General features: G+C 59.8%; 2 protein-coding genes across 3 annotated transcripts in view; one reads left to right on the plus strand and one right to left on the minus strand.

Moving 5' to 3' along the window:
- The window catches only part of NTN1 (netrin 1), an 89,805-nt gene extending 77,496 nt beyond the window's left edge, over window positions 1–12,309 (minus strand). The window contains exon 1 of the mRNA XM_056506131.1: window positions 9,802–12,309. Coding sequence (XP_056362106.1) covers window positions 9,802–10,825 — 1,024 coding nt within the window. The 5' untranslated portion in view covers window positions 10,826–12,309. The remainder of the gene's footprint in view (window positions 1–9,801) is intronic.
- Window positions 12,310–24,876: 12,567 nt separating this feature from the next.
- PIK3R5 (phosphoinositide-3-kinase regulatory subunit 5) overlaps window positions 24,877–27,400 on the plus strand; it is a 43,957-nt gene continuing 41,433 nt past the window's right edge. For both annotated transcript variants that reach the window (XM_056506055.1, XM_056506056.1), the window contains exon 1: window positions 24,877–24,965. The gene's annotated coding sequence lies outside the window, so the exon portion shown is untranslated. The remainder of the gene's footprint in view (window positions 24,966–27,400) is intronic.

Below are 27,400 nucleotides of genomic sequence, written 5' to 3' on the forward strand. Positions count from 1 at the left end.
CAAACTGCGATTTTTAAACCCAGACATTTTCCTCCTGTCTGCGGCTCTTTCTATCCCTTTCCTTCCTTCTTCCCTGTTCCATTTCCAGTGTCCTGATGCCTCTGTCACATTCCCCAGGGCTCGCTTTGCTGCTGGAACAGGCTCTTGCTCGTGCCTCGCTACCTGCTGGGGTAGCCAGTGGGCCAGGAGGAGCCAGAGCCAGCCCTCCGGGGAAGGCTTTGCATGAAGAGGAGGCTGTGAACAGGGAGACTGAGGTCTCACCTGCCTGCACTGCCCCTCCCTCCCCTCTCCTCCCCTCCCTGTATGCTGGGCTCAGCTCTCCCCACAGCATATCCTGACCAGGTGACACTCTAGACCCTGAAGGAAAGTCCTTTTGGGGCTGTGAGAACAAGTGCTGGGGCAATCCCCAGTGCGTGCTAAAATTCCCTTTTCCCATCAGATGTGCTGTCCACTTTCTTCTCATTCTTTTCATCTTTCTTCTTGTCTGACTGCCTGAGCCTTCACCCTAAATACCCACAGAGCTGCCATTAAGGGACATTAATTTTTCCCATAGGATAATTAATGATAATTCCAATGAAAATGGTTGCCCTGGTCAAAACAAAGCAGAGATCCCAGTGATCCACCCAGTGCAGCCTGGCAGGGATCTGGGTGATGGATGGCTCTGAAATACCACAGGGAAGATGACGTGGACACCTCATCCATCTTTCCATGCCGGGCCCTGAACTTGGAGCACACAGGCTGTGAGGATGGGATCTGGGGGGAGCAGCTGGGAGAGCACAGACCCAGCACGGAAATGGCAGCGAGCCCGGAGCGAGGGCCTGCTGAGCCAGCAGCATTCCTCCCGTGCTCCTCCTCCAATTCCCACCTGGGACAGGGGCAGGACACCTCACGTCCCTCCCGCTCCGAGAAACTGGGGAGTGCTCTCCGCACTCCATGAGGCACCATCAACTAATCTGTGCCTATTTCTCACTGGCAGAGAGAGTTTCCCACCCCAGCATGTCAAGAAGGAGAAATTTGCTGTAAAACAACCCCACAGAGCCGGGCTGCTCCCAGCCTGTGGCACTGCACTCCCTGCTCCTGCCCTTCATGGCATTTTTGCTCCTTCCCAGGAGAAACTGGGGGTGCTGGGTGTGGGCCCTAGGCTCTCCATCCTCTCCCCAAACCAGAGGTGCAAAAGCTTTGATCCTCCAACAGAGATTCCCAAGGCTGCTCCTCCCTACATGTACTGGAATTTCCACTCACCTGCCCACACAACCTCTTTTTGCTGCTTGTTTTTGGCAGAAGATGGCCAAGTACTCCTGGGTTCATCCATTAGCAGCCCCTCCATCCCCAGGGGAGCAGGAACTCGGCTGAGGGCTGTGATTCCCAGTGCAGCATCCCCAGGTGCCCAACAGGGGATCCCTTCCATCAATAACCACAATCTGGGTGACAACAGGCATTGGGCAAAGCCAGTCCCTTCCCAGCCCTTCTGTGAAAATTAGAAAACCCCTGTACTTCCAGGAGAGAGTGAAATAAAGGTTTGCTCCATTCCTGCTCTCCAACCCTCTGTCCAGGTAGAGGATGCAGACACAATTTCCAACGCTCCCGTCACTCACAAGACATTTTGAAAAGGTTGGAAAGGAAAATTTCTGCCTGCGGAAACTTCTGCCCAGGAAGATTTCTCCCGTGTCTCACAGCTGGGTGTGGGGTATGAATCCAGCTCTTTCCCTACCCCCTGTAATCCCAGCAAGGCACGAGGTGCCTGTTGTGGGCAGCAGTTCTGTGCCCAGTTTATGCTCTCGATGCCCCCCATGCCCGCTGAGCCCCAGAACAAAATCATCTCTCTGCCCACGTCACTCCATCAGTTTAAAAAAACTCCAGTCTCCACTAAAACCAGTGGTGTACAAAATACTTCCATAAATTCATCTCCCAGAAGCGCTGAGCGTCTCTTCCATTCCCCTGCTCTCCCAGCTCACAATCTGTTTCTTTAGTATCTCCCAAACCAAGACAGGATTTTTCCCTCCCCACCATTAATTCCCTGTTTTCTGCTGAGCCTAAAGCAGGCTCCCACTCAGTGTGGGGTTGAGCCCCTCCGTGCCTCTGGTCCCTTCTGCCTGGGGTGGATCGAGAGTGGCTGAGTCGCTGTTCCACTCCCTCCAAGAGCCTCCACGGCTGCCCCGGCTGAGAGCAGGAAAAGCCTCCCTGTCTCCTTATCAGTCCCCAGGGCATCCTAATCCCCTTATAAATGAACTCCATTATACAGATATCTTTTTAAAAGCCTGCCTGTCACTCCAGCCACCAGCCCAGCTCTCCGGACTCTTTGGAGCGTGGTCAGCGGGGATGAGTCTCTGCCGCGGGCAGAGCCGGGATCTTCCCGGGTGAGGATCCAGCCTGTCCCTGTCCCTGTCCCTGCCCCTGCCCTGTCCCAGTCCCTGTCCCTGTCCCTGTCCCCATCCCTGTCCCCATCCCTGTCCCCATCCCTGTCCCCGTCCCTGTCCCCGTCCCTGTCCCTGTCCCTGCCCCTGTCCCTGTCCCAGTCCCTGTCCCTGTCCCTGTCCCTCCCTGTCCCTGTCCCTGTCCCTGCTCCTGCTCCTGTCCCTGTCCCTGTCCCTGTCCCTGTCCCTGTCCCCATCCCTGTCCCCATCCCTGTCCCCGTCCCTGTCCCCGTCCCTGTCCCTGTCCCTGTCCCTGTCCCTGTCCCTGTCCCTGTCCCTGTCCCTGTCCCCGTCCCTGTCCCTGTCCCGTGCTGTGATCCCTGCTCAGACACGGAGCTTGTCCCGCTCCCGCCGGGCTGCAGAGCCAGGCTGAGCCGTGCCAGCCCCGCTGTGCCCTCTCCGTGCGGGAAGCAGCGGGGATCTGGCAGGGATGCTCGGGACGGGAGCTCGGCTTATGCAAAGCAAACGTTTCCTGCTGATCGCAGCGGCAGAGGCCAAACGGCAGCCGCTGCTCCAGAGGCACCCTGGGGACGGAGCAGATGTGGCTGTGCCACCGCCGAGCCCCGGCCCGGCTCCGAGCCCTCTGCACGGGCTGATCTTGGCAGCAAATCCTCTCCCTTCTCTCCTGAAAAACGGCGGGGTCTGTTCAGTGCGATCGTGAACCTGCTGCAAATAAACCATCCTGGTGAGCCCAAGGCTGTGTAAACCCCCGTGTGTTGGGGACACGGCCCTGCCATGGGGTGCTGTGCCCCAGGCAGCTGTGCCAGCGCTCTCTAGGAAAGGCTGGATGTGGATTTGATGGGTTCTGGGGCTGCTTTGGGGTTTTGTTTCTTGACAGCAACAAGGGGCCAAATGATCTTCAGCCTCTGCTATGCCAGACTGTTCCAGCCATCTCCTTTGCCCAGGATGTCCCTCAGGACAAAACTGGTGGAGGCAAAAACTCAACACAGCACCCTGAAATCCTCCAGAAATTCCTCAATAAAGCTCTGCTTGCACAGCCCAACCACAGAAAGGTAATAGACAGGATGGAAACTGTAAAGGCTTTTGAGGTAGAGATGATCAATCAGGGTAGAGAAAAGAAATCACCTAAATTTAATAAGAAACACCAGGAACTCCCTGGAAAGAACCCCTGAAGTCCTATAAAAAGCACAAGAGCCTCCAAAACCACTACTAAAAAGCTGAGTGTCACAAAAGGAAGGCAGGAGAGATCTAAGTCCAAAAAGGCATGAATCCTCCGTGGTCACAAAAATCCATCTCCATCCCTGAGGATGAAGGGGAGATAAATTAAGAATACAGAGACAAATTCATGTGCCCAACTGCTCCCACTTCACAGGCCAGATGGAAATCCCAGAATCCTGGGAGTGCTGTTACAGGCAGTATAATTCCAGATGCCTCGGGTGGTTTTTGCTCCATCCCTGGAGAGGCAGCACGTCCCCCCGGGCAGGCACAGGGAGTTTGCGAGGCGAGGACAGCAGAGGCTGAATAAGGATGACATGATTTGGCCCAGAAAGAGGAGGGCAGAGATTAGCTGTGGACAAGCTCAAGGGAAGGCAAGTGTCCAACCCGGAGTGCCAAGCCTGGTTTTGTTTTAGCCTTAACTGCGCTTTTTTGTTTGTTTGTTTGTTGGTGTAAAAACCTTTCTGTTGGAAATCAGTTTAACTTTAAGCTTCCTGAGAATAAAAGCCTGTGAGAAAGCTCTGCCCATGCGAGGCTCCCCTGGGAGGCTACAATGGGAGCCTCAGCAGCTCATGGGCCCAAATTTCTATGGCTACAGCACCCATCTGCTCAGCAATACAGTTAGCCCTGCTCATGTGCTTCCCCATGCAGCACAATCCGCTGGGAGCTGCACCAGGAGGGGCTGGGAAGGACCTGTGGCTCGGTGGATGGCACATGGAGCCAGGAGAAGCCCAGCCCTCGCAGAATCTGCTCCAGTTGCTGGTGAAGCTGCCCCAGGTTGCAGTTTCCTGAGTACAAGGATGCTGCAGTAATGCTTCGTGCCTTTCTCAACCCAAATCCAAAGGACTTTACAAAGCCCCCCTTTGCTCCCTATAAATGGGGAAATTGAGGCCCAAGACAAACCTGGATATCACAAAATCTGAGCATTCCTGTTATTATCAGAAGGTAACGGGCAGCACCACCACAGAGCAGCTCCAAAATCCACCTGAGATCCCTGGCTGGATGCAGCCACAGGCAGAGTTGTGCTGTGCTGCCAGATCCGGGCACCAGCACCTGCCTCGGGTGGACAAAGGATGTTACACTGCAGGGATCCTGCTCTGGCACCCTGGGGATCCTCTATGGCACCCTGGGGATCCTCTGTGGGACCCTGGGGATCCTGTGGGAGCAGCCTGGGGATCCTGCTCAGAGCCTCTCTGCTCGGGTTGGAAATGTGGCTGTTACTCCAAGCAAGAAGGGATGGATGCTTGCAACCTTCCCCATCCCTCTGGAACAGACGTGGCCGTGAGTAGGATGAACATGGGGACACTCGGACTCCTTTTCCCCTCACAGAGGCATTTTGCAAAATCACTTTATTCCTCTGTCAGCCTCCCATCCCACCGTGGAACTGAAGGGGCAGAGGGTGCCGTGGATGTGCCCCTGCGTGCCCAGGTCCCTGCCAGCTCTGCCAGTCCCACCCATTTTCCCCTTGCCACTGCTGCAGCCAGCACCTCTGTCCCTCTGTCCCCCTCAGGACAAACCATCTGCAAAGCTCTGAACCACCCCGGGAGAGGAGAAGACAGAAAGAACATCTCCCATCAGCCCAGCCCTTCCTGCTCAGATGTGTCTCAGCCCCTGTGAGCCATTGTCACCTCCTGGTGGCCCAGGCCTCACCCTGGCTCCCTGCTCTGCCTGGATCCTGCAGACAGGCACTGGCTCATAAGCAATCCCTGCAGGGACTGTCCAGTGGGACAAAGTCACCACCAGTTTGACTCCTTCTTCCATTTGGAGGCCAAGAAGAATGGGAAGAAATCATCTCATGGGGCTCCCCAACATCCCACTGTGCCAACCTGGGGAAAATGGTTACAGACAGGATGGCAACTGGGAAGGCTTTTGAGGTGGAGATGAAGGTAAAGGGGAAATGCAGGGGAAAAGGGATCACTTGAATTTAATAAGGGGCATGAAATCCCTCCCATCCCTCTGTGGGAGCAGAGCGAGAGGAGCTGACTGGGTGGGAGGATTTGATCTCTGGTTGTGATGAGGGTGGAGGGGCCCCATTTGCTATTTTAGCAAGCACTGCCCTGCAAATGCCTCCCTGGACCACCACGGAGGTGATAAAGCCCCAGGTTTGACTGGAAGTTTTTCACTGGGAGTGTTTGGCGGGCGCTTCTCTCAGAGTTCCTGGTCAACTCCTCGTCTGAGGTGAAGTTTCCTTTCCGCTGAATAAGAAACTTGCTCGGAAATTGCTCTGACATGAGACACATCCCAGCCTGGGAACCCTTCGGCAGCGGAGCAGAGCCTGTCCAACACCAGGCTCCCCGTGCTGCCTGTGCCAAATCCCCTATCTGGGAACACAATGTGTTTCCTTTCTCTCCCCGCGCTCGCTCCCGGGTTTGTTAAACGCTCTCAAGGCAGCACAGAGGCCAAAATCCGAGCGGCGCCCAGCACCTGCAGCCACTGCTGACGTCAGGAACATGTGCAGGTGCTGGGAGCATCTCCTGGCTCCGTGAGGGAAAGGCTGTGGAGATCCAGAGCCGGCCCTGGGAAAGGACTCTGGAGTTCTCCAAGTGCCTGTCAGCGGGATGCAACCTGGGCTTGTCCAGTAGTGCCTTATCCAAGGCGAAGGCCCTCTATGCAAACTGAAGGGAGAATGCTTGTCTGGGCTCATTCCCAGCACCTTAAATAAAACCGAGGTTCTGGAGAAAATGTGGAATGGTGCCCGCTGTATTTCAGTGATGTTAAATCTGATCAAAGACCCTGCCTGCATTTTCCCGTGCCCACACAAGCTCACCAGCAGCTGAGCTCTGACAGCACTTTACTTCAGACCTTTCCCAGCTGCAATCTCTTCTCCCGGGGGAGCTGGAAGCTGCATCAGGACAAACTGGGCTGGAGAAGGGGGCTTGGGCTGGACCAGTGCTCAGTAAAGAGCCAGCCCAGCGGCGCTGGAGAGAGGCAGGATGGAGAACAGACCTCCGAACTCTTCTCCAAGCCGAGTCCTCCCTGGAGCTCCCAGGCGCCCGGCCAAAGCCGGACTGCAAGGCCAAGCTCTACGTGCGTGAGCTACTTGCCAGGTAAAGCTGATGGGAACCCGAAGCTGTGAAAAGCTCTGCAGGAGCAGATCCCTGGAGAATGTCTCCTTGGGACAAGCCCTGTCCTCTCCATGTGCAGTGCTGGGATCTCACAAGGAGCTATGAAGAAAAATTCGATCTGGCTGGCAAAAACCGTTCCCATGGGAAATTTTGACTTTCTGTCAGAAACTCCAGAGCATTTCTTTTTCAGCCCCAAGTAAGCATGAATAGGAACAAAGATTCAGTTTTGGCAGGGGGAATGGGCTTACCAAAGAAAACACCCAAATTTTTAAGCAAAGCAGACACATTCTATAATTTTTCTCCTTGGATGAAAAGAAAAGTAAAACCCTCAACGATTTTCCAGAAAGGAAAAAAGTAAATTCAGTGAAAAAAATGCAACCCGTTCTCCCACCGCCACTTGATGCAAATTCGGCTGATTTGGCTGGTTCACCTTTCCCTCAGCACGGCGGCTCAGGACGCTCTGGGCGCTCCGATCCCCTCTGCAGAGCTGGAAGGAGCCTCCAGCGTGCGGCGGCAGCAGCAGCAGCAGCAGCTCCCCGCTCGTCCCCTGCCCCTGCCCGGCTCAGGCGGCTCCGCAGCCCCCGCTGACCCGGGGCCTGACTTTCTCTCGGGATTTGGGAGAGAAACCAGGGTGGGCCGACGGTCATGAGCGAGCGGGTGGGAGTTGAATGGGGTTATTGTGATCTTTATCTGGGGGGATTATTCCAGGCGGTGTGGGCTTGGCAGGGCAGCGCGGGTTTTTGGCCGTGGCTGGTTTTACAGACTGATAGGTGCAGCCCCAGGAAAGGAGCAGCAGGACTGGGCTGCGGAAAATTGTTTTACGGTAGCTTCATCCTTGCAAAACACTCACTTCCGAGCAAAGCCGGTGGAAAAGGAAAAAACAGAGCGATTTTCGTTTGCAGAAGTCTGACGCGGCTAGGACTGCACATGGTCTGAAATGCAAAGCCTGGCATAAAAGTGACATATTTTACTGGAAACTGGGAACTTGCTTCCCTTTTATTGGAAATAAATTGGAAGGGAGAAGGATGGTAGGAGCACTGAGCCAGCACAATAACTGAATAGAATCGTTTCTGGAGCAGCTGAGGATCCTGCAGACCGGGGATCCGATAGCACCTCGAGACCGCACCAAAATTTACAGCATCGCTGATAGCGGTGACTCTGCAGGCAGGGAGCGGGGCTGGGGTTGGGACAGCCGGACCCCTCCTGCCCCCCGGCCTCGCTGCTGAGCAAGAGACAGCGCTGGGAAGGAAGCGAGACGCGGAGCTCCGTCCCCGAGCGCTGCCGGGCAGCAGGACCCGGAGCTGACCCCGGCAGCGAGGGGCACCCGCATCTCCCGGCCGCTTCCCCCGTCCCGACGGGATCCGCGGCTCCACGGCGGGGCCGAGCATCGCCCCGACACTGCCGGGACCCCGCGGCCGCCCCCGGAGCTGTCACCGCGGGTGCCCCGGTGCCACCGAGCTGCGGGAGCGAGCCCCTCTCCCCGCCAGATAACCCGGCTTGGCCGTGCCTCCCTGGTGAAGACGCCGGCGAAGAAATTGCGTTCTGTGCAAGAGACACATCTGATTGTGATTTGGGGAAAATATAAAAAATGAAAAGAAAGGAAAGAAAACAAACAAAAAAACACACACACAAAAAAAAAAAAAAAATACCAAAAAGGAAAAATTAAAAAAAAAAAAAAAAAAAAAAGACGGCCAACCCCGGCCGCTCGGAGAGGGTTTTTTTCCTATCGTAGGAGCTGCAAATATTTTGGAAGACGGGGCCGTGTTTTCCGTGTAAACAAGACGGCGGCGGCGGCGGGCGGCGGGACTGGGGCTGCGCTCCGCGGGGCCGGGGGATCCCGGCGCGGGAGCCGAGCCCGGTCCGGGACATCCCAGTCCCGGAGCCGGGTCCCCGCGGGCTGGGCACCGGCCCCCTAAACCGCGAGGAGAGGAGCGGCAGCGCGGGGATCCCGCTGGGAAGCGGGGGTGGAAGATCGGAGGGAACATTCGGCGGGACGTGTGGGGACTCACGGGGAAGAACTCCCGAAACCCTTAACCCTTATCCGCCTCGGCAGCGGCAACGGACTCTCCGTCCCCACCCGGGAGCAGCCAGCACGGCGCGTGTTTCTCGCTCGAGATGGAACGAACCGGCTGCTGCCAGGTTCTCGTCGGTCCTGGGGCTCGTTCAAGTCCCCGCCGCCGCCTCCCAGGCCCGCCCGCCCCTCCTGAGGATGCAGGGACGGGAGCGACGGGCTTTGCCGGGCTTCCCTGCCCTGCTCCCGGCTGCCTTCCCTCTCCGGAAAGGGCCAGAGCCCGTTCCCGTCCCGCCCGGACGCGGCGCTTCTCGGGCTTTGCGGCGGCTCTGAGCCCGTGTTCCCGGGAAGAGAGCAGGGCTGCTGGCGAGCTCCAGGATCCCCGGAGCGGAGCCGGGCTGTGGGCTGCGGCCCCCCGGCCGGGACCTGCCGGGGATGGGAGACACTGCCCGGCCAGCCAGGGCCCCTCCGCTCTTTCCCGGACACGAACGGCATTTTCCCGGAATTCTGAAGGCCCCTTATCCCCTCTCCTGAGCTCCTTGGTTTTTCCTACCTCGCGGTTCCGAGCTTCCCCTTGCTCTGCCCATCGGAGTCCCCCGCTAAGCCCATCCTGCTCCGCCGGGTGCCTCCGGTGTCCCCGTCCCATGCTCCGCGGCTTTCGGCATTCCCTGCCCCAAATTCCTGTGCCCTGCTCGGTGGTCTCAGCTTCCCCGTCCCCACTATTTTGCATCTGGAGGTCTCTCGATGTTGTCACCAGCGGGCTCCTGAGTACCTCAGTGTCCCCTGCCTTGAGCTGCCGGGCGCCTCAGTGTCCCATCCCCTGCGCTCCCGAGTGCCTTCACATCCCTGCTCCGCGCTTCGAGGTCCCTCGGTGTCCCGTCCTCATCCCTACGCTCTCCGGTACCTCAGAGTCCTCCTCCTGTCCATCTCCCTGAGTGTCCCCGAACGGCTCCCCGTGCCCCGGTTGTCCCCGCGCTGCTCGGCGCTTCCCTGGATTTCCCTGTGCCTTTCGCTGCTGTCCCCCGCGGCTCCTTCGCTCTGCCCTCCCTCTACCTCCCCTCCGGGGACCTCCGCGCCCCGTCCCCGTCCCGCTCCCCGCCCGTGCCAAGTGTCCGTGCCCGCGGCCGGGACTCACCCACACACTCGTTGGCCTCCCGGGCGGTCGCTCGCTGCCAGGGCCGGTCGTAGTGGAAGGGCTTGCAGCGGTCGCACTCGGGGCCGGCCGTGTTGTGCTTGCAGTCGCACACCAAGCTGTCGTCGCGGTCCCGGACGCAGCGCGACGCGTGCCCGTTGCACTTGCAGCGCCCGCCGACCTGCAAGTCGGACACGGCGTAGAAGTAGGAGTCGCGGGCCAGCTCGGAGTCGTCCTCGCTCTCGTCGCCGAAGGTGTGCAGGCGGCTGAAGGTCACCCTGATGTCAGTGGCCGTCACCCAGTCCTGCAGCACGGGCGAGTTGTCGAAGTCGTGGGCGGTGGGGCGGCCGTCCAGGGTGCTGAAGGCGATGAGGCCGCCGGAGAGGGGCCGCACGTCGGTGTGCGAGTCGGTGCACACCGCCTCCTGCTCGTTCTGCTTCGTGATGGCGGCGCGGCTCGGCTTGTTGTACATCTTGCGGCACTGCGTGGAGTAGAACTGGAAAGGCACCCAGGTCTTGCCGTAGTCCATGGACTTGTGGATGGCCATGGACTCGGGGCGCGGCGAGCAGAACTGCAGGCTGACGTAGGTCACCTCGAATTTCTTGCCGAGGGAGAGTGTGAGGGTGACGTTGTGGGGATACTGGACGTAGCTGTCGGACTGCCAGCAGGTCAGGTTGTGCGGGTTGTTGAGGTCGGTGAGGAACGAGGGCGGGTGGGCGCGCTTGGGGTCGGAGGCGTTGCAGAGGTGGCAGGTGCGGACCTGCTCCTCGCCCTTCTCCGTCACCACGCAGTACCGCGACGGCGGCTTCCCGCAGGTGCTGGACACCTTCACCTCCTTCCCGAAGGCCGAGTTGACGAAGTCGGGGATGCAGCGGCGGGGCAGCCCGTGCTCGTCGTAGCAGGGGTCGGGCTGGGCGGTCTGCACGGCGAACATGTTCACGCCGTGGTAGCCGCCGCGCAGGGGCTGCGCCAGCCACGCTGCCGCCAGCAGCAGGGCCAGCGGCGCCTCCGCTCCCCTCCGCGGCATCCTGCGCGACCTCCGCGCGGCGCGGGGACAGCGGGGAGGGGGACACGGGGCAGAGCGGGGAGCCGCCGCTCGAGCGCGCCGCTCCGCCGGGCACCTCGGCCGGGGACGCGGTGCGGCGGCTCAGGGAGCCCGGAGCATCGCCCGCCCCGCGGCCAGCCCCGCGGAGAAAGGGGAGCCCGCGACGGCGGCGGCACCACAAAAGTGGGGCTGGCGGCGGGGCTGGGTCCCGCCTGCCTCCCGCCCCGGCCCTCGCACGGAGAATGACTGGCGGTCCCAGCCCCCGCCGCGTTTGAGGTCATGCTAAAGGAGTGACATCGCGCTCAAGGAACAGAACAACGACATCCACTGGCGGCTCAGCCAGAGACGCGCACAGGCCTCGGGGAGGGCGGGGGGGGGGATGGGAGTGGGACGGAGCCCGCCTCGACACCGCGGTGAGGGGCGCCAGCTCCGCCGCGGGGCTCCTGAGCCACCCCGAGGAGCCGGGCAAGGGCCCTTGTCCTCCCCCCGCGCCCCTGTGCCCCCGACGGGGCTGGGGGAGCCGGGGATGCCCCGTGGGCGTGGAGCGGGAACGGGGGCAAGCGGCCGGGAGGAGCCCCAAGCCCACCTGTGGGGACGCCGGGGGGATCAGGATGGGGATGTCTCCCACCTGATCCCTGCTGGCCGCCCCTCCCCACCGGGCCAGACAGGGACTGGCCCCCTCAGCCGGATCAGTGGGGGCACCTGCCCGAGCGGGCTCCCGCGGCTTTCGCCCTGGGACAGAAAACCCGGTGCTGGGGAAGTTGAATGGGGGGAAGTCACGACACGAGAACTACAGGGCCCGACGACGCTCGGCAGGTTGTTTTAGGGGGCTGATCTCGGTGAAGAGGGGCAGTCTCTCTATCTCAGCCCCGGGACAGACAGGGCACGAGGGGCTGCGCGGCGCCTCCCACCTCGCTCTGCAGTTTGTCGTCTCTCCCGTTAAGGCGAGGAAGGGGCTAAAGGGCGGCACTTATCCGGCACCGGGCCGTGGCCCAGCCCCGGGCTTCCCTTCCCACCCACCCAGCGGACCCCTAGTGCAGAGGGGCCGCCCCCGAAGGCCACTTCCCCCCGATCCACTGCTGCTCTGCTCCTCCCAATGTGATCCCGGCCGGAGACACAGCCCGGGGGCACGGTACCGACATCCCGGATAGACGGTCCCGGGAGGGAACGGAGTTCCCTACCTCGGCTCCCGCGGCCCTGCTCGCCCCCCTTCCCTCCCTCTTTGATTAAAAGGGCACTTTTATTTTTCCAACGGAGGTGCCCTCTCTCGGAGCGCTGCCCACGCCGTGTCACTCAAGCGGCCGGGTCCTGGCACGGCGGCGCGGTCCCCTCCCCGGAGAGCCTGGCGGGGCGGCCCGAGGGGACGGGGGCTGCCCGGGCAGCGGCGAGCCCCAGGCCGGCCTCCGCCCCCTCCTCTCCGCCCGCCCCTCTTCCCGCTTTGAATTCCTTGCCACCGAGCTGAATAAAAGTGGTTGTTGTAAATTGAATTAGTGCCTGATTAATCTGCTCCCGGGCCTGCTAGCCCAGCGGGGCGTCTTTGGCAATGCAACCGCCTTCCCTGCAGGGCAGCGGGGCTCCGCAGCTTCCCTGCCCCCATCGGTCCCTCTGGACCCCCCCAGCCGCCCCCCCAGCCCCGCCGCTCCCGGGATTTGTTAAGTCTTCCCCGAGAAGCAGCCCCTCCGTCCCGCTCCCGGCGCCCTCCGGAAGGAAGAGGGGGGGTGTGTGCGGATGGGGGTGAGGCCGGCCCGGGACTGGGGGGGTCAGGTCCCTCTGGTCCCACCCGAGCCCCCCAGGGACTCGGCCGCAGCCCGGCACACCCGGGACGCTCACGGACAGTCCCAGGATACTCCAGCCCCAGAGAAAAGTGTAACCCCTCTCCTGAATCGGGGCCTTATTTGCAGAATTGGGTTGGTGGGGGGGGGGGGGGGGTGTGCTCCCATCCAGCTCTAGGAGGGCACTTCAAGGAGGGAGGGGGGTAATTTAGAGCTGTCCCGGACCGTGGGGGCCAGGGGACATCGCCGCCCCGTGCGGCGGGCCCAGCGCGGCTGTGCGGACAACGGGGATGGGAATCCCCAGCCCGGAGCCCCAAGTTCGGGGCCACAGACCCCTCCAGGTGTCTGCCATGAGCATCTCCGCTCGTCGTTTGCGATCCCACGCTTTACTCGCCTGGCGCTTTTCCTTCGGCCACGCACGTCCGGGACCAGCTGTCACCACGGGTTCCATGACCACCGTGTCCGGGCCGTGCCGGCACTGCGGAGGGACAAGGGGACGGCTCCTGTGCTCGGGAGGGACACGCGGAGCCCTCTCGCAGATGCTGCTGCCGGGACCCAGGTTACTCCGGGGAAAGATGCGAGTTTGGCTCCGGACGCTCCTGGACCCTCCCGCCGGCCTGGCCGCGGCCCCGGGAATGTCCCCAGTGAGCAGGGCAGGGCTGAAATGTCAGCAGGGTCCTTCACTGCCTCACACCAAAAACTGGGGTAAATCTAAGGAAAACTGGCCCCCGAGGAACTCCCCCGCAAAGGTGGGAGTGCTGCATAATCCCATTAGCAGGGTGTTAATTTAACAACCTCCCAGCGCTGCCGAGCGCGGGGCTCCGCGCTGCCCGCCGGCGATCCCGGGGCTGCGGCTCTCGCCTCCCTCCTGCCTTCTCGCTGGGTTTATTCGGTGTTTCACAACCCCCGGGGTTTGTAATGGCTCTTGCGGTCATTAACGTGATTTACTGAGGCTTTCTCCTCTAATTACCTCGCCCTCGAGCTATTAAATACATGTAAGCAGCTCCGCGGGGACCGAATCTACTGGGCCGTTCCGGGGCAGGGGCCTGCGGCCGTCCCGGGAAGATGGAACGGGGGGATGCTCGGGCCACCAGGCCGTGCCCTCCACGGATCGCCCCCCACTTCGGATTTGATTTTCCTGTCACAAAGCACCAGCCAGCCCCGGCCCTGTCCTCCCTCGGGAAGACGGATCCTTGCCGAAGTCAGGCCTGGTGAGATGCCGAAGCATCTCCGGTACCTGCACCGGGGCTGGAACAATGCTGGTACCAGCACCGGAGCACCTCCAATGCCTACACCAGGAGCGGTGCATCTGTGGGATCTCCAGTACCTGCACCGGGAACGGAGCCCGGCTGGGACCACACCGGAGCATCTCCCGAACCTGCACCGGGAACGGAGCCCGGCTGGGACCACACCGGAGCATCTCCCGAGCCTGCACCAGGAACGGAGCCCGGCTGGGACCACACCGGAGCATCTCCGGTTCCCCGGTCGCTGCCCGGGAGCGCGGCCGGCCCACGCGCGGGCCCAGGGGCTGAGCGGCGGCGGGGCACGGCCGAGCTGAGCCGGGCCGGGGCAGAGCGGAGCAACCCCGTTCCCCCGGGTTTGGCCCGGGAGAAGCCCGGGGACGGAGAACCGGGAAGGGCTTTATTTCAGCCGCACCAGGGGCAGCGGGAACGGCGGCCCCGGCGCCCGGAGCCTGTTTTAAAAGTCAAATAGCTTCGGGTGCCGGAGCTCGTCCTCCTCCCCGGGAACAATGCGCTGCTCCTCGCCCACCTCCCCCTGCACCGCCCGGGCTTGGAGAAGGGAGGGGGAAAGCCCGAGCGGCTCTTCTCCTCCTCGGCTCTCGGGGGGCCGTTCCCCGGCGGGACCGCGAGCGGCTGGAAAAGCAGAGAAGACCCGGGTTGAAATAATCAGGAGCGATTTATTCCCCTGGAGTGACAGTTCTTTTGAGCAGTTGCCGAATGGCAGTTTCTGTCTTTCTGAAAGCTTTTCTTCCAGATTCTGTTCAGATTAGGCTGGGGAGATGAATGAGGCCATTATCCAGCCCAGTAGCTATTCTGAAATGCCAAATTAATTACCAAGGGCTAAATCAAGGCGATGGGGGCTGGAGGGGAGAGGGGGGCGGCGGTTTGAGGTGTGAAAATATCTCCGCGATCTTTTAAACACGGGCACGGCGGGCGGCCCGGGTTGCTCCCCTCAAACCCCCCAAACTCTCGCTCCGCAAGCGCGGGGGCAGCGGCGGCCGGAGCCGGGCGGAGGGACCGAGGAGACGCCGCGAGGTCCCGCTCGGGTTCCCCTGCCCCGGTCCGGCACCACCGCGTCGCTGCCGCGTTTCTCCGCTCCGACGGGGCCTCCGGGCACCGCGGGGCTCCGGGCGGGCTGAACCGGGGCCGCTTGTGCCGCTCACGGGTGCGGCGCACTCCCCATCAGCTCCGCGCTCCCCAGCACAGGCACTCTCCGTACCTGTGGCCCGTGCGGAGCGCTGTGGGGAGCAGCCCCACTGCCCCCAAATCCCTTTGCAGCGGTTTGTCGGCAGTGAGCCGCGGAGCGAGCCCGGGCCATTTCCGAATTCTCTCAGCTCCGGAGGGCCGGCTCGGGAATGCGACAGCGATCAAACTGTCGCTTCTATGCGACGACAGAGGGAAGGGGAAGGACGAGGGATTGTGCAGGATCCACAACTTGGTTCGTGTTGCTTGGTTTGGAGGGTCACAGAAATACCGCGGAGAAAGGGGAGAAACACCAGTCCCAAGGGAATTAGGGAAGAAGGCACCGCTGGCTCTTCCCGGACTGATGTCCCTCTGCCAGCATAGACCGACCACATTTGCACATGACATTTAATCCTCCACCCTAAAGCTCTGTGGCTCCCGGCAGGCAGTTATTGTTATTATTGTTGCTCTAATATTTACGCTTTGCTCCCAAACAAGTGTAATTTCCCCGATCGCTTTGTAGCTCCTTGGCCCCTAATCCAGTTTTCCCTTCAGTTCCCGGGAGACCACACCTCTGGCTCCTTTCATTCATGAAAAAGAGAAAAAAAAAATAAGGAATTTTACATTAAAAAGTAACCATTTAGGGAACGGCGAGTCAAGCCTATCAGTTTAGGATGGGGGAGTTGGACACGGGGCTGATGCTGAATCCCCTTCAAATGCCCACGGTCAGTGAGGGACATCCCGGCTCAGCCTGGGCAGCAGCTACTGCAGAGCCAGGCAAGACTTTTCCTCGCACTAGACAGTCCTTGCAAAAGAGGAATAAGCACCGATGAGATTTCCCAGGGGCTGAGAAGTGGGCTGGAGAAGGAATCAAGCCTTTAATGTAAATTGGCCGTGGCTGGCAGAGACCACTGAACACTGGGCTATTCAGCATCTCTGTGAACCTCTAATGATCAACTCGGTTTTCAATTATACACCCACAATTGCCACCAAGTGAGATAAGCCTCTGGAATACTATATTTTCTCTTGTAAAATGTTTTCTTTGGGGCAGGCAGGCTGGGAAGCTCAGTGAGTAATATTTGATTTATTTTCAGCAGAGCTGCGGGACACCCAGCAGCCAGCAGAGCTCCCGGCTGGCCCAGACAGGAACCAGACTTGTCCTGAGCGGCTCAGGCACTCCCGGGAGCTCACAGGTGGATTCAGCCACAGCAGCACTGCGGGTCCCAGACATTCCCAGGAAAACACGGGCGCTCCTGGAGATCAATCTGTGTGCTTCCCTGCGGAAACCACGGCTTCGTTTGGACGGTGCAGATGGAGCACACACAAACAAGGCAGCTCGGGCTGGGAAATGCTGCCGTGTGCTGGACACGCTGCCGGGCTCATCCAGGGAAAAGCAGGTCCAGGAGCATGCACAGTCCCTCAGAGCCCAGCTCCTCCTGCACCCTAAACAAGGCTACCCTACATCTGGAAGCTGTTTCCAAGTCAAAATTACTTTTGTGAGCAATACATTACAGGGATGGGACTAGAGCAACTTGGTGACCTCACAACAATGTTCTGAGCTCCAGGGGAAAGAAATATCTGAATTGGGAGCCCGGGATATTGAGAATGCCCCAGCACAGCTGGAGAAACCTCCCTGCACTGAATTGATGGAGGCCTGGCAGGACCCCCTGCACTGATGGAGGGAATATTCAGGGATCCTCAGGACTCTGCTGCCAGGTTGAGGTGTGGGGTGCAGGAAACAGGTTTGGGGCTGGAAGAGGCAGATTTCTGTATAAATATTCCTGGGGATCTGTGTGGAGAGGAGGAGATGGCAACATCCAGTTTAGTCAATAAAATGTTTAGTTCAGAGAGACTTCACTGAGGTTTTGGTGCCACTCTGCAGATCTTATTTTTAGATTATCAAAGCACCCACCTGGATCTCAGGGGACCTGAAGCAATTCCAGGCTTCCTACTCCACTGTTTAGGACTATTCCCTTTATATCCAGTATCTGTGGGTCTGACTGACAGAGGGACATCAGAGCAATGCACAAATCCCACCACCAAGGCCTAAGAGACCACCCAGCCCAGGTGCCATGAAGGCTTTTTGAGCATCCCTGTCCCAAAGTGCCAGGCTTTGACCCCACACCACATTTTGCACAGGAGTTTGATGTCTCCACTCCAGCTGTGCCTTCACTCCCCCCTGGCACTGCCTGACACCAGCTCGAGAGAGTCCTGGGCACTGTGAGCTGCTCCTTTGGGAGAAACCCAGTCTTGACTGAGAACCATCCACACCTGGGCCCTGCTGGGGGAGGACAACAGCAAAAAAAGACTTTTCCTTTTGATCTGAGCCCAGTATTACTCAGAGAAAACCCATCTCTTCACTCACTGCCTCAGCAAAGTCTGAGCAGCAACCCCAGCACAAGAGTTGTGGTGCTGAGGGAATGCAGCTGGAGAGGGCCAGACTTGGCCAGGGCAAAGAGATATCAGGCAGGACAGGGAATCCCAGCTGTGCTAGGGCAGAGACAGTGTGGTGAGCAGTGCACCATGGTCCTTTAAAATAACAAATATTCTTTTAAAATAATTAAATTGAGCAGAGACAGTTTCTCACCTGTATTACAGAATTGTTTCTGGGCACAGGGAACACTACTGGTATCACTCCCTGTGGGAGGTTTTCTGGCTCTGGCATCAGAAACTGGCCCATGGAGAGATTTTCTGTCTCCATAGAGACTGTTTAGGGGAACCCGGGATCACAGTTTTGTACAGGACCCTTGGAAGGTCGTGGAGCTGAACCCCTGATCCTAGAGGGAATGTTGCTCCCCTGTGAAAAGGAATTCAATCTCCTTAAGCTGGTGTAAGGTAAAGGTGGAACCTGGGCTGGGCTTCCAGGGGAGAGGGAGGGAGTGTGGCAGAGGCTGGGGCCAGGGCAGGCAGGGCTGGGTGGATTTCAGCTACCTAAGGAGCAGGATTATCGAAACATGGATCCCCAGAGCCTCTGGATTCCCAGCTCCTAGTAACTCCCCTTGCCAGTCAATTAACTCTTCTCCAGCATTCCCTCTGCAGTGACAAGTGGGCTCGTGGGACCCAGCTCCAACTGCAGCTGGGGCAGTCCCAGGGCAGGCTCTGTTTCAGCACTGCAGATGAAGGCAGTGTTTTGTTGCTTTCTTTGTTTAGAAGTAATAATAAAAAAATACATATTCCAGAAAGCATCCTGTTCCCTGAGGGAAGGAGTGGAGGATTTGGAGGGGTTGAGCCAGCAAGGCTGGGGCAGGGCAAAGAGTGTCATGGAGCAGATCATCCAGGCTTTGAGTTTGTATTTTCCTTAAGAGAAATCAGATAGGGTATCAGACAGGGCACGGTGGGTCCTGGGGCCTTCCTGGCACCCCAAAATCACGGGAGGCCGCAGAGAGGGTGGTGGGAGCAAGCCCTGGCCTAGCCCTGAACACTCCCCTGCCATCTGCCAGGACGAGTTTTCCAGGACCTTCCCCAGGGCACTGTGCAGCGTTCGGGCTCCTTTTGGCAGCCATCCTAACCTAATTATAATTAAGGATGTATTAAGCAGGGATGAAGTGCCCTTCGAGTGGCTCTAACCTTCTAATGGAGGGCTTGGGGACAGACGGCGGGAGCGGCTCCGGACGGGCACTGTGGCGTCCTGGGAGCCGGGCCGGGCTTGGGATGGGGCCACAGCTCCAAGGGAGGAACCTTCCCGTGCCCCTGCCGGGACACAGAGCCCTCATCCCGCCCCGTGCCAGGGCTGGCTTCATGCAGAGCCACCCGTGCCGCTGCAGGGCTGAGCTTTACCTTGGCGCTGTGTCCGTCCTTCCAGCCGCAACCAGTGCCATTCATCGGCGTGGTGCCCATGCCAGGCCAGCGTCACGGGTGGATCTGAGCGAGAAGAGCCCAAAGCCGCAGCACGGCCCTCGCTGCGCATCTCCCGCTGCGTGCTGGGGGGTCCGCACCGTCCCGAACCCAGCCGGGCCCCCGCCCTGCTGCCCCCGCCCCCGGGCACAGCCCCGGGCCCCGCGGCTCCCCGGGCCGCTGGAGCAGCTGGGCACCGCTCGGCTGCCCAGCCGAACCCCTCGCTGCCCACTGCTGCTCAGCAGCACCGTCGCCTGCCTGGAAGCTGATCCGGCCGCGCACGCCCCGGCGTGCCCGAGCCCCGGGAATGCCGGAGGAGAGCGCACGGAAGCACGAAGGGGAGGGGATGGAGGCGGTGGTGGAAGAAAGAGAATGGACCCCTCCGGGTCAGCCTCAGTTTCCCCAGACACTGAGCAGAGAATGATGCTCGCACCCTTGGTAAAGCTCTTTGCTGCCCGTGGCAGGAAAGGCAGTTCCGAGCTTCAGCCAGGGGTGGCTGCAGGTCTCATCCCTGCTCCCAATGCCTCAGGAACGAGGGGGAGGAGAATGTGAAGCTCTTTTTTCTGTCCCTTCCCTCTATGGCTCCAGTAACCCCCTGCTGTTTTTCACTGTTCATCTTTTGCTAGAGAAAAGCAAACCCATTCTCCCAGCACAGCACCTGCTTTGGATTCCGCTGGATCCTCATCTCCAGATCCTGCCAGTCCCGGGCACCCCGCTGGATGCAGGCAGACGCTTCCCCTCGAAATTCCAGCTGCAAATCCCTCACACCCATCAAACGCTGCTCCAGGACCTCGCTGCCCACATCGCTGCCCCCTCGCACAGGTGCCTTGGTCATTTGGTGGCACCATTAATTGCGTGGTGACAGAAGCAGTAAGATGTCGCCGCTGGGAGGGTTAATGCGGGGTGTGAGCTGCTCTCGTGGCACCCAAATGTACCAAATGCACTGCCTCAGACCTGGAGGTACCTGTAGCACACCCACCCTGCTGGTTTCTGACAGACCAGAGGGTTGGGTTTGAAATCTGCTCTAAGCACGCCAATTTGCAGATTTAAGCCTGGACCCACTGACGGCACCTCGGAGGATTTGCTGAGATCCGAGTGGCTTCACTCTAACTGTGAATTAAAGCATCAGGATGAAACTGGCCACTGGGAGTGGCGCAAAATGGGTTGAGGGCCTGAGGGTGCCTCCTGCCCGGAGGAGTCCTGGATTTGATGTAGTCCTCACTCAGAACTACCTGTGCCCACCTGGGCACCTCCCCTTGTGCCCACTCTGATGCTCCCAAAGGAGGGTTGAGGATGAGCTGCTCAGCCCGGCTCTGTCCTGCTTCCAGCCTCTTTTGTTTCGGTTGGGTGAGATCTTTGTCCCATTTTTCCCATTTATTCCACAAACCCCATTTTCTCCTCACAGATGATGTGGGCACATTATTCAGGTGCCTGCACTGAGTTTGTCACCCGGGTAAGGTGCGTGGCAAATGTCCCTCTCCCAGTCCAGCTTATCCCAAGGTATATCCGGAGTGGATTTGCGCGGGGTGATTACTTTAATTTAAAGCAAGCCGGGGAAAAAGGAAATTCACGGAAAGGAACGATCCATAGGACCCACCCTGAGCCCCTGCTGCCATCTGCTGGGGTCTCAGCGCTGAGCCCACTGCGCCAGCCCAGGGTGGGGATTGGAAATTGGAAATCGGAAATCGGAAATCGGAGATTGGGGATTGGAAACCGGGAATCGGGGATTGGGGATTTGGGATCGGGGATAGGGGATCGGGGATTGGCGATTGGTCGTGTCCGGGGGGATGGACCCCTTCAGGGGGCTGGAAGGGGAGGGGATGCCCATCCTTGTTTTTCTGGACCTGGCCCTCTCCCGCGGCAGCCTCATTTGGGATCAAAACCTCCAGAGAGGCCAAACAGCCCCAAGTGTCCCATGTGAGGATCTCAGCTGTCCCTTGCTCCTCTGGGATGTCCCTTGCTGAAGTATTTCAGCCCCTGCATTTGGGAAGGCAGAGCCCAGCTCCTGAGGAGCGCAGGAACTTGTGGTTTCTACTCAGATTTTCAGATTTACAACTGATTTACACCTTGGCTGTCATAAAATGTGCATCCGAAAGTGGAGGGGCAGTGGCAATGACAGGGCTGAGGCACGGCTGGACGGTGCTGCCCCAGTGCCATCGTGACTGTGCTGGATGACAGGGCTGTGACCTGGGGAAAGGGGACAAACTGCAGCTGCTCGGGGCTCACAGCCCTGCAGTGCTGCCACCTCCACAGGGATGTGTGGCTGCCCGGGGATGTGTCCGGCCATCCCCCGGCTAGCAGGGGTAGCACAGCACAGCCCCAGTGTGCAGCCAGCTCCAGGGATTGCCCAGATCTACTCGGTCCCATCAGGACTGGGCGAGTCCAGGTTCTGACACAGCTTAACTGGCAGTGCCCCAGGCGAGCTCCCGAATGCAGGCTCGATTGCTGAGGAGCTCACCAGGAGCTGGGGTGTGTGGGATGTGGGAAGTGGATGTGCTGCTGGCTCTGGAGACTCAGAGGAGGCTGAGACAGAGTCTTGAGTGTCACCACAGCCACAGATACCACGGGACCCACGGAATTTCAGCATCCTCACATCGTCCCTCCTGCGGACTGACCCAGAGAGGCTGCCAGAGGCAGAGCACTCCTCGGGAAGTGTTTTCCAGGGATTCATTGCCCAGCTGGGTGCACAGGGCCGGCCGAGCTGCACCCCCGGAGGATGCTGAACCCGCTCCATCAGTGCAGTTCTCCGGCAGGACACAGGGTGGAAACCTCGGCCCACGGGAAAGCCGCTGCCTGCCCGGCTCTTCCCAGGGCTCTGCTCCTTCCCAGGGCTGCCTGCTCCTCCTGGTCCGGACAGGAACCCTCAGCTGTCAGAGCAGGGAGCTTTGAGTACTGAGGAGAGGAGTTCCAGCTCCGGCTGAATCCCGTCTGGAGCCGGGGGTGAGCGAAGAGCTGCGAACGTCGGCAGTCCCAGATCAGCGCAGACCAGGCTCATCTGCCGAAAGTGGGACAGCTCTGGAGCCTTCCCAGACCAGAACTGGCCAAAAAAACTTTGACAGCTCAACAGATGGGGTCATGTAAAGTTATATTGTCACCTCCTCCCTGGGAGGTGGAAGGGGAACGTTTGGTGTCAGATCTGCCCGCATCGAGGTCTCTGCCCCAGTTTCATTTCTCAAGGGCTGCGGAAGAATCTCTCAGGATCCTCTGAGTGTGCTCTGAGAAATGAAAAACACAAGTTGTGGGGAAAACCAGAGGCAACAAGGTTCCCTTTTCAGTGACGCTGCTTCCCCTTCCCTCTGAGGGACAGGCGGTGGGGAGAGGCTGCAGAGCTGCTCTTCTGGAGCTTCTGGTTCCATTCCTGTGGGAACTCGGGGAGGGAGAAGCAATGGGCTCACCTGGAGCCTGTGCAGCCCCAGCAGCACACAGCAGCCTCGGGGGCTGTGTAAGGACTGGGTCAGCCATCCCAAAGCTGCTGGAAACCCTCGGCTGCAGCAGCAGCAGCACCCAGGGAGATGTGCAGCCTGCAGAGCTTGGCTTGAGTGTAGAGCTGGTGACTTTATAGCATTTTTGGGGGGCTGAAATGCTCAATTCCCAGTGTGGCGCTGGGTTGGAGTTGCTGTTTCAGGGAGTGTGTCTGGGTGTGGAGCAGAGAGGATTAGGAACAAGACTGTGATGAGCTGAACTTCAGTATAAGGTGAACGTTGGTGCCCAAGGCCGGGTTGGACGGGACTTGGATCAACTTGCTCAGTTAAACCTCCCCTGCTGGAGGTTTGGGACAACACGACCTTTAAGGTCCTTTCCAACCCAACCCATTCTTTGACTCCGAGCTGTTCACAGAGAACCCAAAGGTCTAAATGAGCTCATCAGAGCACAGCCTCAGCTTCCTCCTTCTGCTGGGGCTGGTCAGCAGCTCCAGGGGCAGAAACTCAGCTGGGACGTGCCCATGCTCCATGGCCATGCTCTGGCTTGAGCTCCAGCAGCTTCGGCATCATCTTTGGTGCCACGCTCAATGCTACCCCTCCTCGTGGGTGGGAGCCCATTCCTGCTCTCTGTGTGACCCCAAAAGCCACCTGGGATCACTTCCTGCTGCCTGCTGTCACCCTGGTGTGGCACCAACATCCCCAGGATCCCCTGGACTCGAGCAGCTAGCAATAAGGAGGAACACAGCTGCAGGGAGCTCCTGGGTTTCGACATCCCTTAGAGGTGGCCCTGCTCCAGAGCCCTTTCCCCGAGCTGGCAGTGTCAGCCCGCGGCCCCACGCGCTGTTTGTCACCGCTGCAGCCCTGGCACGCCCCTCCCTGCCCTCCTCCGCTTCCTTCCGCTACCACGAGCCCCCCCAGCCCATGTTTGGTAACTTCCTCAGCTGCTCTGGGCCCCCAGGGGCAAAACAAGGAGCTCCCGGTGCCTCAGGTGGGGAGGGAAGGGGGCAGGAGGGGACACACTGAAGCCCCAGCAGTGAGAGGAGTTTGGCTTCTGCAGCCTTGGCCCTTCAGATACCTCCCAGGTCCTCCAGTTCTGGGATCTGCCTGAAATGAGGAGGTGGGAACGGGGCAGAAGGAGTAGAAAAGGTCGGACTGGCATCCCAGACTGGCATCCAGGGAAGAGCTCAGGCCCGGAGGAGCTGGGACACAAAGCCCTGCCCAAACGCTTGGCTGTTTCCCGGGTCAGAGCCTTTGGGCAGGTGGCACCATGACATTGACACCAGACCTTCCCTGTCCCGCTATTTTTGCTGCCTCAGGATTTCTTGTGAACTGCTGGTGGCCGCTTAGCTGGCGAAAGCCGAGCCCATGTCCCTCCACGGGGGTTTCACCTGGTGCAGGTGACACGGGCACCCGGGGCTCTGCCCATGCGCTGTGCACTGCAGGCGTTCGTCTCCATGGGTCACCAACAAAAGGGGATTTCGGCTGTGACTGGGTTTGCTTTTTTTAAAATTCACTGGAATTTCACTGCAGAACCCACAGCTATTTTGGCCCCCAGCGGGTTTCGAGTCTCGGAGCAGCAGTGGCAGCGGTCACTCTCTTTGACAAACCGAAATCCGCAGAGGAACTCGCCCAGAGTCCCGCCCTCAGCCCCGGCTGGGCGCGTCTTGGCCACCAGCCCGTGCCCAGGTGGGGCAGGGACAGGTGTGGGGGCCAGAAACGAGGGTGGGACCGGCCTTTGCTCAGAGCAGCCACAGAGGCAACAGCAAAAGGACCTTCCCAGGTGCCACCAGAGCAGAGAGCAGCAGAATGTCCCCAGCCTGGGGATGGATGGATGGATGGATGGATGGATGGATGGATGGATGGATGGATGATGGATGAATGGATGGATAATGGATGGATGGACGGATGATGGATGGATGGATGGATGGATGGATGGATGAATGGATGGATGGACGGATGATGGATGGATGGATGGATGGATGGATAATGGACGGATGGATGGATGGATGGATGGATGGATAATGGATGGATGGATGGATGGATGGATGGATGGATGATGTATGGATGGATGAATGGGTGGATGGATGGATGGATGATGGCTGGATAGATGATGGATAGATTAAAGGATGGATTAAAGGATGGATGGATGGATGGATGGATGCAGGGACGGATGATGGAAGGATGGAGGGATGGATGGAGTGGCAGGTGAAGGACTGGAAAGGTGCATGGATGGATGGAAAGAAGGAGAGATTGATGGAATGAGGGGCAGAATGGCAGAAGCAAGGGATAGAAGGAGGGAAGGATGAATGGAAGAGTGAAGGGTGCAAGGGAAAGTGGTGGTGGGGTCACGATAGATGGATCCATGGATGGATGGAGGAGGGGATGGCTGGCCGGCTGAACGGCGGGGTGCTGACAGCGAGGCAGGAGCAGCGGGATGGAAGATGGGACGGACGGAGAGAGGGAAGGACGGAGGGCTGGGTGGGCGGAGCAAGCGGGGCGGGGGCAGGTGCCGGGGCATGGTCGGGGCGGGCCGGGCCGGGCACATGTGCGGGGCGGAGCCGCCGCCAGCCCCGCCTGCCCCGGTGCCGCCCGGCGCGGAGCGGAGCCCGGCGAGAGCCCGGCGGGGCCGGCCGAGGATGGGCACGGAGCCCCGGCGGCAGCCGCCCCGCAGGTGGGAGAGCGGGGGGTCGTGTGACGGGGACGGGGGGGCTGTGCACACACCGAGCCCGGGACAGGGGGGCCGTGCACACACCGAGCCCGGGGTAACCGGGGCGGGAGGTTCCGTACACCCCGTGCACCTGGAGGAGGAGCTCCCTTATATTCGCAGGGTGTCCGTGAAACCCGTGGGTTGAGGCGTTGGTGCCCGCGGGGCTCTGTCGTTTGCGGGGGGCTCGCTGTAAATGGGGTAACAGGAGGGAGACAGAAACCGGTGTCATGCGGGTGTCCCGTGTAACCGGGGGCTTCCTCCTAAACCCACCAGCGCGGTGTCATTACTCGGACTGAGGGTTTCTCTTGCAGCCTTGGAAGGGGCCCCCCCAGCGCGTCTCCCTCGGAGTGCCCTTGCAGCCCTGGCCAGGAGGAGCCGGTGTCACCCCGCGGGTGGGGACGGGACGGTCCGGCCGTCGTGACTCATTTCGGGACTCTGTGTTTGCTTTCCTCCGCGTGGCCCCACGGAGCTGCTCCTCGGGGCCAGGTGTGGGGCCCTGCCCGCCCCAGGGGACCACCCTGCCGTGGCGGGGTCCCCGGGAAATCCCAGGGTCTCTCTGGTCCCAGCCCGGAGTTTTGGCAGGGCGGCAGTGACTCACCCCTGTCACTGCAACAGGAGCCCTTCCCTGAAGGGACCCAAAGGTCGCCTGTTGCTCCCTCAGCTGGGTCCCTGCAGCCCGAGGGGCTGAGGTGCAGCCCCAGGGAATGCTCTGCTTAGGCAACAGGATGTGGTTTGGGATGAGACAAGCTCAGCAGCGTCACCCCTCCCGCATCGGGGGCTGGACACGCGCCAGCCCCGAGCTGTCCCCGTGCTGCCCCTTGCAGCAGCCCGTGCTGATTGTTGTGCCAGCCAAGGAGCATCTGCCATCAGGTGCTTCTGTGGCCTCCCAGTGCCACCGGTGTCCCCCAGTCAGTGCCCAGCCCGGCCTCGAGCCACGCTCCCTCCTGCACCCCCGCAGAGGATGCTGAGCTGCTTTGGAGGTGTGAGCCCTGAGGGAGGAAAAGGCTCTGCTGATTCAAATCACTAACGAAAGCGGGAGAAAAGAGCTTTCAGCCCTTTGTTTTTGTGTTGTGACAATCTGGCTGCTGTCACCCAGCACCCGTTAGCTTTGCCAAGGGCTGGTTTCGGGGCTGCGCTGCTCCCGGGGCAGTGAAACTGCTCAGGCAGCTGCAGGCTGGTGCTGCTGCTACTGCTTGCCCTGATGCTGAACAGCTGCAATTTATTTTGTTTTCCCATTTAGGTTAATTTTCTAAATCTCGGTCCACTGCAAACTCCAGGGGTTATGCAGGATGTCAAGACTTTGATTTTCCTGGTTGTCAGAAAGGTCTGTTGGTTTGGTGTTTGGCTTTTTTTCTCTTGTTCAAAGTACAAACTCGCATGGAGTCACGAAGTGTTTCCAAAACCTGGTTGCAAAGAGGTTTGGAGCTCTGGGTGTTGCTCAGATTAGAGCTCAAATATAGGAAGGTGAGAAGATAAGGAGCCAGAGCCCGCCTGTGGTGGTTGCAGTGGTTCCGTCCCTCAGTCACGGTGACTGCGTGAGGCCGGAGGGCTCAGTGATGCTGGGGATGCTCTGCAGGTCTCTGAAGGAAGCAGCTGGGCAGAGCCGGGTGCGCTGCAGCGGGAGCTGGGATGTGAGTGTGGTCCGAGGGCAGCTGCGATGCGGTCCGGCTGAAGTGGGGACAGCTCTGCCTTCCCTGGCTCTGTGTGGCCACCCCGTCCTGCTCCCGCAGTTCTGCAGCCTGCTCAGGGCAGAAGAAAGGGCATGAGATGTGTTTGAGGTGCTTCTTCAGAAGGAGAAAGTGGAATTCTGGTGTGCAGAAAGTGGAGTTCTGTGGGTGAAGGGCAGCCCCACATCTCTGGGGTGCAGGATGGTGCCGCTGGCTTCTCCCTCCTTCCCAGGGAGATCAGGGAATCCAGCTGGGACAGAAACCAAAACTGGCCCAGTGTGCCTTTTTGCTGAAGGTGAAAAAGAAGATGTGGGTTTTGCGCTAAGAAAGAAGAACTGAGAGCAGTGGGAAGTGTTGGCAGAGAGGAGCAGTGGCTGCTCCAGCAGGATGAGCTGCTCTGGCAGGGCGAGCTGTCCGTGCTGCAGCAGCCCCAGGGCTGAGGGATGCCAGAATCAGTGCTCTAGGTCTGCTGAGGACCAGAGACACCCCAGCATGGCATGGGGACCTTACCAGGCTGCAGCTCAGCCTGGCAGGGCTGGAGTAGTTTCAACTTCTCTTTTTTGGTTGCCTGCTGAGCACGGCGGGGCTGCCCAATTTTGCATTATTATTCTGCAAGAGGAAAACTGTGCCTGAGGGTGTCAGGGGAAAGTGCTCAGGTGAGTGTCCCAGGTGCTGTTGAGCAGTGAGAGGCTCCTTTTGTGCCTGAACTCTTGTCCCTAGCAGCGGTTTGAA

Source organism: Oenanthe melanoleuca, chromosome 18, assembly GCF_029582105.1.
Source record: "Oenanthe melanoleuca isolate GR-GAL-2019-014 chromosome 18, OMel1.0, whole genome shotgun sequence".
NCBI classification, from domain to species: Eukaryota; Metazoa; Chordata; class Aves; order Passeriformes; family Muscicapidae; genus Oenanthe; species Oenanthe melanoleuca.